At 40.0% G+C, this 10,020-nt stretch overlaps 1 protein-coding gene across 1 annotated transcript in view; it reads right to left on the bottom strand.

The window, feature by feature from the left end:
• Positions 1–10,020, bottom strand: part of LOC143040390 (serine proteinase stubble-like) — a 38,832-nt gene that overhangs the window by 5,608 nt on the left and 23,204 nt on the right. Inside the window, exons 5-7 of the mRNA XM_076211406.1 lie at positions 4,596–4,794; positions 2,927–3,224; positions 830–955 (exon numbers count right to left, since the gene is read on the bottom strand). Of these exons, the coding sequence (XP_076067521.1) occupies positions 830–955; positions 2,927–3,224; positions 4,596–4,794 (623 nt within the window). The remainder of the gene's footprint in view (positions 1–829; positions 956–2,926; positions 3,225–4,595; positions 4,795–10,020) is intronic.

The following is a 10,020-nucleotide window of genomic DNA, read 5'->3' as shown; positions in this document are numbered from 1 at the left end:
TAAACAACTTGAAAGGGGAAGACGAACAGTGGAAAATATGCGTAAGCGTGTTGTTAGAATTTTATAGATGACGGATGCAGAACCTTACTACATACATACATATACCAAAGGCTTTTTTCCCCCTTACAAGGGAGGTAGCCAAAAAATCTTACTGGAAGACAATAATAAGCCTTATTATAGCAGCCTCGTGAAAATGGGTAATGCTCAAAATAGGATGCATAACAAGTATTAGTAAAAAGGATTTAAAATAGTAAAGCTCCTTAAACAGAGTATTAACCAAAAGGTTGTATTTAACTAGGAGAGTGGTAATCTCTCGTAATATGCATAACCTTATATTAAAGTAAGAAAGGACAATGTTTAAACAAAAGTGTTAAAGACTACATCACAGGACAATGTATTACAGGGCGTGAATCTTCTGGACCGTAAACAGGTAAGCACATTACAAGTATCGATATTCACGAGTCAATTGTGTGTTGATGTGAAGAAGGGAAAGTGACTAGAGAACGGAAAAGGGTCAATGTGGTCCCACTATAAACGAGAAACAAGGAGAAACCCTATTACATAGCTGTGTCTCAGACCAGCATGAGAAACTTGGTAAACACACAGAAACACACGTCTAATGACTGATGAAACAAAGAATGATTCAGAATTAATGTGGAGCTTATCACCATCGGGTGTAAATGAGCCACGAATTTCATCTCTCACTGTGTACAGAAAGTCATAATGAAGACGTGATGTGGCGGATTATTTTCCAGCTTGCAAAACTACAATTAGTCAGGTACATATGAATAAAGCATACAATATAGTTAAGCATAAAGAGTAGACACACCTGGCAAGAGTCGAAGCCTCCTTTCTCGTAACCAGCGCACATGAAGAATTCAGGAATACTTTCAGCACGATTTCCCTTCATGAACATTTCCTCACACTGTCGGTTGCTGATGACAGGCAGTCGAACCTAAAATGGAAAAGGCCTGAGTCTTAAATGTCAAGACAGGGCTTGTCGTCGAAATGACATGAAACACAAGAACAGAATTGTAATTCTATCTTTCTTGGTCAGAGTCCGTGGGACTTTTTTCGAGTTTGACATTTCGGGAGAACACCTGGATCAATGATATGTATTCTTTTTTCGATTTTGTCCTTTGTCTGTCAGAGACATTACGGCAAAACACCTGGATCAATCATATGTTTTTTTTTTTTAGTTTGATTTTTGTTTATCAGCAGTATTACAGCAAAACGCTTTGCTAAACTGGAAAAAAAAACTTCACAGGAAAAGTGGTCAGTGGTTCCTATCCTTGAATTTGGGACCAGTAGGGCCAAGATCAATGTCAAGATCACCGGAATTGTGAAAAAAAAAATTGGGTCATATATTTCCTCTTCTTCTTCTTTCCCAAACCAAGACCAAAGATATTTTTATCCTATTCCTCAATTAAAAGTGCGAGACTCGGTCTTGTTTGTCTCTTAGCACTATAACAGCAAAGTAGCTATATCAACTTGCATAAGATTTTCAGGAAAAATGGGCAATAATTCCTGTATAATTATCAAACTTTGGAAATGATCGAGTAAAATTTTGGACCAAGATTACCAAAAAGATGAACATCGTTTTTTTTTTTTTTTTGTTGTAATTTCCAATAAATGAATAAATAGATGAATAAATAAATGAACAGATAAATGAATAAATAGATAAATAAATAAATAAATAAGATACCCCGATTTCTTTCAACCACAATTACTTAATCCCATTTTCCTGCTATAGTCTTACACACTATAATGTAGTGACAAATGTATTATTTGACCTCGAATTACTTTGAACATTCAATTTCAAGGTCATATATTTTGAGAGGGTCTTACATAAGAACAAGACTACAAGAGACCATAAGGCCTATACTAAGCCGTTCCATGTCTATTACCACCTATCATCCCCATCCATAAAGTTATCTAACCTCTTAAAACATCCGATAATTTCAGCGCTCACTACATGGTTACTAAATCTATTCTATTCGTAAACCACTCAATTGGTAAACCAGTTCTGCCTATTTCCTTCATAAATCTAAAATTGTCCAATTTAAATCCATTACTGCGAGTCCTGTTTTGTTGTCTTAATATGATGACCTTGTTTGCATTACCCTTGTTCAAGCCCTTGACCCACTTGAACACCTGTATTAGATCGCTACGCACTCTGCGTCTTTCCAGAGTGTAAATTAAGGCGCCTAAGCCTATCCTCGTAAGGTAAATTTCTGAGCCCACTGAAAATGGTTGAAGATAACGATATGTATACCATCATCAAATTGGAAATTGCATAAATCTCTCAGATTTTGAGTGATTCTGAAAGGTCAGAGTAATTCAGTATTATGCTGAAGTAACTGCTTTCGGGCAAGACTATTTATGCGTGGCACCATTTCTACCCAGTCATCATAATCAAGCATTAAGGAAGGCATATGTTGTTACTATGCATCATTCGAGACATGAATATGTTTGTATGCTTATCTATGTATTTTTATGTAAATCTTATTCATTACATTGTCTTGACCGGTATGTTCTTCTCCTTTGCCAAGACTTCGCCAAATCTCATTATTCTTATACGATCCTCTATGCGTATAGGAAGAACATTCATTCAATACATATCTGAGGAAGACTTAATCATTATCAATTTGCTAGTTCCCGAAAACAACAATAATTACCATTCAAAACATTAATGCGAATAGTACAACAACGATTATTACCAAAATATTCAAGTTGAATACAAAATTCAATATTAGGGTATTCAATGTTTCCATGACAATAGATTAATGATTATTGAACTTACGACATGACGTCACAACGCTGACGGCATAACTTCAAATTAAGTTCAGTTACAGCCAGAATTTTAGAATTTTAGTAATGTATAAATAATTGTATCGTCTACTAAAAACAGACCCAACATACTTACCTTCTGCAGTACTTCAGGTAGTGGCCCATTGTGAGATAGTCTTCCCCAACCAACAAGCGTAGCCATGTTCCCCACAAGATCGTCGTCGCTGCCTGGGAGACAGATGGGCGAAATGTGCTCTGCGAATGTGATTGGCTCGTCCAATTCAAGCAGAGCTAAGTCGTATTCATAAGTGTACACGTTGAATTTAGGGTGGACAATCTTCTTCCTGATGCCCCTCTCCACAGTAGGCAAACGTTCATGGGATGTTGACACGTTGTGTTCGCCCATTCGTATCCTTACTTGAGACTTCAGTCTACTATTGGGAGAAATGATCTAGGATTAGGAAGTTGTACTGATCAACAGTAGGTCCTAATAACTATGTATTACGAGTAACCCTTTAGCAGGAAAAGACTGATAAAAGCTGACTAAAGATATTATACTATCAATCATAAAGAAGATGAGGACATTCAACTTAGCATTAATATAATACTGCTCTTCTGCTATTAGCCTTCAAAACATCTTACTAATTGTTTTTCTCTCCTCTTTGGCTACGAACTGTAACAGGCTCGTAGATATGGGTAGAAAAATAGATAGTGAGAGTTTAATTTTTAATGGGTCGGCTGTTTGGTAAATAACAGTTCGAAGGCGAGGAATTATATAACTTCGCTCTCAGCGTTATGCTTATAAACGTCAGTTCTGCAGTGATGTCATGATTTCTTTAGTCCAATGATCTTTAATTCTATATTAAGAACTTTCCCTAAGGGCGTGTCTTACAATCGTGAACCAATTGAATTTTCTCCTCCTCCACCCTTTCTCCAATCAGATCCGCCGTTACAAGTCTGCATGCACTGTTGTTTACCCAATCTCGAATTCACTGTATACTGACTTAGTTTACATCACCAAAAGCAAAACCGACATACAGAAATAGAAACGGGTCCCCAGCCACTTGTTATACAATTCCTCTCCTTCTCGCCTTCGATCTGTTGTTTACCAAACAGCCGATCCAATAAAAAATAAACTCGCACACTCTTCCTCTCTGTCTACCTCACTTGTCTACCCATATCTAAAATTCTCTTACAAGGTTCGGTAGCTACCACTTGGTCGTCCCGACCAACCATTTTCTAATACCCTCTTACACGAACAAACTTTAAACATGCCTATACAACAGCTAAAACAACCCTAATCTTGATCTAGTATCTGCTCTTTAGTAAAGGAGCTAATAACATTCTAATAGAAACAGGTCTGTATATACACGCAGATACTCAAGTCAATTTTTCCTTCCACAACATACGGTAATAATTGTGATAAGTCGAGGAAGGCGGATGGAGAGACTGATACAGTCCCAAGTTCTATCCCTGACTAATTTTGCACTTGATCTTTTCAGAGGAAGATTAAGGCTAAGCTAGTCAGGAATAAACTCAGACTTAACCCTACGTCTTTTTCATCCACCTTTTTCTCGACCAAAGGTTCGATAAAGATATCCCAGGTGATTTCAATGCCCCTTTTGACTACATGGATCATCCGCCGCCCGACTAACCGCCCTGCTAGACTTTTCCCATTTTCAATTCCAACTCCTTACCACTTCACCCAACCTACAGAATAGAAATTGATGGGGCTGGGGGTCGAAGGATCTTCGCCGCCGGTTCCACGTGTACCAACAGAAGCAACCAACCACATCAATACTTACTCATGGACACAATGCGCGGCTGTGGCGATCCATCGGTCGTTGAGGAGAGCACCTCCGCACAGATGACGTGAGCTTAGACCAAAGAAGGAGAGCTCCCGGATAGACACCTGCCACGGGAACTCTCCGAAGGCGGCATCAGAGCCGTTGACGATTCGACCAGTCGGGTGTCGCGCTGGCCGAAGTGTTGGCATCCCACAAGCTGGGCGGATAGAAAATAACAAACAGTCATGCATGCGTGCGTGCGTGCGTGCGTGAAGAGTGCGTGAGGAGTGCGTGTTTGCGTGCATGTGCGTCTGTGTGCATGTGTTTTGTGCGTGTGAGCGTGAGTGTGTGTGTGTGTGTGTGTGTGTGTGTGTGTGTGTGTGTGTGTGTGTGTGTGTGTGTGTGTGTGTGTGTGTGTGTGTGTGTGTGTGAGAGAGAGAGAGAGAGAGAGAGAGAGAGAGAGAGAGAGAGAGAGAGAGAGAGAAGGTGTTTGGGAGAGTCACCATGATAATGGGCCATATACTCGACTAGTGATCGACAGTTATTACTCACACGCACACACACGCACACACAACCTTGCTTAAGAGGGACAGTAACGTCTTTGAGTGTTTGTGAAGGTTTTAAACCCTGAGCGGGGCTCGATTTTGGGGATGCTAATCCTTACATCAGCAAGTGTGTGTGTGTGTGTGTGTGTGTGTGTGTGTGTGTGTGTTTGTCTTATTTCATTACTCGGTTTTTGTAACAAAAATTGAAGTCACTGCTTACCATCTCGATTTATTTTATCATATATTGTTATAGTTATTATTTCTTTTTAGCTTTGTTACTTTATCCATTGGATTTTGGTCACCTGACTGCTCTACATATTGTGCACTGGTCTTTGGATATTGTCATATGTGTCTTGGCAATATCCATGTCTACATAACTAAAGATAATTTTTATATCCATTCGCCGTGTACACACACACACACACACACACACACACACACACACACACACACACACACACACACAGAGTGGTAGATATCTGGAACAAACTGAATGAGGAAACAGTGAATGCAAAAACTATACAAGAATTTAAGATCAAACTGGATGCTGAAAGATACAAAAGCTGGTCACTACGAGCATATCCCTCTTCCTGTAAAATACAATTGGGTAAATACACACACACACACACACACACACACACACACACACACACACACACACACACACACACACACACACACACACACACACACACACACACACACACACACACACACACACACACGTGTATTCCAATTCACACACGTGCACGAATGACCGTGTTCTTCTCAGCGAAAGAGAAAGTGAAACAGGACCTTTGAAGCAAAGCAGATCGGTGTGTCACACGTGGCGTCGCTGCCGCTGGTGCTAGCACGTGTCAGCCACCAACCTTTCTATGGTCATGCGCTCAGAGCGTGACGTGGGATGGGTGGGGGACCCGGGGGCCGGGGGCCGAGGGGAAGGTGAAAAGAGACACTTGGTGACAGTGGGTGCTCGTGTTGTTTTGAAATTAGGGGGACCACAAACATTACGACATAGTCAACGTGCGTGATGTTCCAGGTGGGTAGAACATTCCAGAGAAGTAGAACATTTCAGGGAGGTAATAAAACATTCAAAGGTGGTCAAACAACATTCCAGGAGGCTTCAACGACATTCCAGGGAGATAGAACAACATTCCAGGAAGCCACAGTAACATTCCATGGAGGTAGAACAACATTCCTGAGAGGTAGAACAATATTCTAGGGAGATCAAACAGCATTCCAGGAAGGTAGACCAGCATTCCAGAAAGCTGCAAAAATATTTCAGGAAACTATAAAATTCCAGTGAGCTACAACATTACAAGAAGCAAAAATAACATTCTAAGAAACTACAATATTCCAGGGAGATGGAACAACATTCTAGAAAGCTACAACAACATTTCAGAAAGCTACAACTTTCCAGGGAAGTAGTACAGTATTACAGGAGGCTACAAAATTCCAGGGATAAAAAAGCACTCTAGGAAACTAAAACAAAATTCCAGAGACGTTGGGCAAAATTCCTGGGAGATATAATAGCTTTGCAGGAAGTTTGAGCAATATTCCAGGAAGCTACAAAAACATTCCAGGGTGATACAATAACATTCCAGAGAAGAAGATCAGTATTCAAGGGAGCTACAGCCGTTGTATCTTTAAAGAACACTTGGTGTGTGCGTTGGAGCTGTGTCGTATTGGCGTTGAGTTTGTGGCAACACGCCACTTCTGCAGTGTCCCCTTAACGCACATAACATCTTTGTAAATGAAATTATTAATCGTGGTCAATCTATTATATGTGTCCGTGGTAATGGAATTGTACATTGTAAATATAGTGTCTATATGTAACATACCTGCACTACATCAAAATATTCATTGTATATAATTTATGTCATGGCGGACGAGAAAGTCAAAAAAGACTAGAAGAAATGTGGAGTTTAATCTAACACTCATTTCAGGACGATACCCGTTTACCATGATATGGTGACTAACCACCTCAAGTTTCCCCGTTTCAAAACATCACGACATGCCAATGCTTTATGTTGTCCTTCATCGACAGAAATTAATCTGCAGCTGTAGAATCTTATGTTGAGCCACTGTTGCTCAAGCTGTGTGCCATGGCACATTGGGGATGCCACAGACAATGCCACAAGGTGATCATGAATTTTGATTTACTTAGATCGTCTTCTCAACGTACATTTGTAAGAAAGAAAAAAAGGTGTTTGCAAACGTCTGCCTATAATTAATTATCATTATAAAATATATTTGCTCTAAGGGCCTTTGTCTGCGGTTTTATAGAGGGACGGAGAAAGTTGTCAACTTTTTCCCATGTCATTAAACAATAAAACCAGTAAAATTTATTATACTGCGAGAATGGTGAAAAACGGGGAGGTGCCACAGTAAAGGTTGTGTAGGTTTAGGAAACCATCGCTGGAAAAAAAAAAGAGAATCACTGTGAGGTTCGATGGCTGAAATTGTCTATGCACGGACCTCTGAGCCCAAAGGGATGCTATCCTCGATTATAATATTTGCTTGTCATTAATGAAGAAGACCATGACTTTGCCTTGTTCAAAGTCATGATTTGCGCTCGACTTTGGTTAAAGTGAGGGAGATTTGCTCAGTGTCGTCAGCCTCACTCTCTCGTCCCGACCTATCTTGATCCAATGACAAGGCGGAGTTGAAACAACTGGTGATAGGCTGGGTTGAAGTAGATGGCCAACAGTGTTTTCATGTCTTGCTGTGTTCTATTTGCGTTCCACAACGCTTTGCTGGTTAGTCTTTCTACTAGTTGAACCAATCTAGTGGATTCGTCCACGCAATCCGCCGAAGCCAGGGAGACACACCATAGAGACCAATTGAGTGATTGCCCCTCACGGCTGTTTTTGATCCGGGTTATCCCCCATAGCCTTGTGCCACCCAAGACTAACCTACGAGGCAGTGGGACAAGACTTGGTTGGGAGTCAGGGTGTGTTCACACATCGGTGGGCCATAACTCCACACCTTTGTTGCCTCCTGGTGCTCCGAGATCTCCTGTAATGTTAGCCTGGGGCTGCAAGGCACCCAGTTACCATGCGTTGCCACGGGGAGGCCCTGCAGAAGTCTTAGCGATGAAAAGATTATATAATGGCAGGAGAGACTCAACCAAAGCGACTAACTATTCGCAGCTAGACTAGCCAGCGGTGGTACCCGAAAGCGAGAGGGTGCTCCGAGATCTTAGTGATGGAGAGATTATATAATAGCAGGAGAGACTCAACCAAAGCGGCTAACTATTCGTAGCCAGACTAGCCAGCGGCGGTAGCCGAAAGCGAGAGGGCACGCGAAGGAATACCTTAACACTAATATAATACTATTAACACTAGACACGACTATACTCGATGCATGATAGTTGTTTGTGCATTTTTAATGACACTTACAATTTATAAAGTGGTCGTTTGGTTCAAGAATTAATTTCTGGTGATTGTCATCTCATACCCTTGCTTAAGGAAGACACTGGCAGTTTACAGAATAATTTAAAGCTTTTCAAACTGGGAACATGGCTTGTACTCTGGACCGCAAATGTGGTAATCACTTCACCAGCAATCCATGTGTGTGTGTGTGTGTGTGTGTGTGTGTGTGTGTGTGTGTGTGTGTGTTCATATATGGAATATCTGCTTCTTTGGGCACTGAACAACACTAAATGGGTCTTCCGCGGGGTGTACTGCCTGCATATTTTATTATTATTATTATTATTATTATTATTATTATTATTATTATTATTATTATTATTATATATTTTTTAATATATATATATATATATATATATATATATATATATATATATATATATATATATATATATATTTTAGTAGACATTTGGCCTCCAAAAACAACAAGAGATGACGTTTTCATCTGTTTTAAGAAAAAACAACAACATAATATTGGAACATGACTTTGCTGTATAAAGGGCTTGTGAACAAAAATGTACAACTTTTAAGTGAATTTGAAGTTGTATTGCAATATGAACATGATCGTAAATCACTGGGTTATCACAAGGAAAGGGGTTATCATACTGGACAATTTTTCCTCCCACATCCTACCTCCAACCCCCATATGAATAACTAGAATATGACTTCACTTACAGAAATCTAGACTTCTATGAGAACATTTCAATACTATGTCTAATATTCGTATAAGTTTACAACCTCTTAGTTTATTATTCAGCTTTGCTATATACGACGGGAAGATAATTTGATATTTGGAGATTTGAAAATTCAAATATTGTAACCGAAGCCGTTTTAACTCAAACGAACTCTAAACGGTCGGGGCTGGTGATGAAGCTCGTGGAAGCCCAATGTGATGACTCCTTATTAGAATTCTGGGGTCACATGAAGAATCGTCACCTCAGACTTCGACAGGGTGACAATTCTTTGTGGGCTATCCTAGTGTGACAATTCTTCAGGTGGACTATCCTAGGGTGACAATTCTTCATGTGGGCCATCCTGGGTTTACGATTCTTCGTTTGTATATATTGATGACAATAATCATAACCTTCATTCAACCTAACCTAACCTAACTTAACGTAACCTAACGTAATCTAACAACCTAACCTAACCTAACCTTTATTCCACTGTTGATATTCGGCGTACTGGGGTGATAGTTCTTCAGGTGGGATCTCATGGGGTGACGATTCTTCATGTAAGCGCATCACAATACAAACTGTTAACCATTGTCCATGAGCAGGATTCGAAAGAGTGATATGAACTCAAAATACATTTTCCTGGAATGCTTACCCAATATTGTTTAAGGGTTGGTTTAAACATTCTTTAAAAACTGAGCGAAATAAACTTCCGAATATGGCATCCATGCATCCTAACCTGAACAACCGGCCAACGTTGTACCAATTATCAATATAAAGTAACGAAACAAAAACG

The sequence above is a fragment of the Oratosquilla oratoria genome, chromosome 28 (assembly GCF_046742065.1).
Source record: "Oratosquilla oratoria isolate Oo_2021 chromosome 28, ASM4674206v1, whole genome shotgun sequence".
NCBI classification, from domain to species: domain Eukaryota; kingdom Metazoa; phylum Arthropoda; class Malacostraca; order Stomatopoda; family Squillidae; genus Oratosquilla; species Oratosquilla oratoria.
The sequence above is the reverse complement of the archived record's forward strand: the minus strand, read 5'-3'. Positions and strand labels throughout refer to the sequence as shown.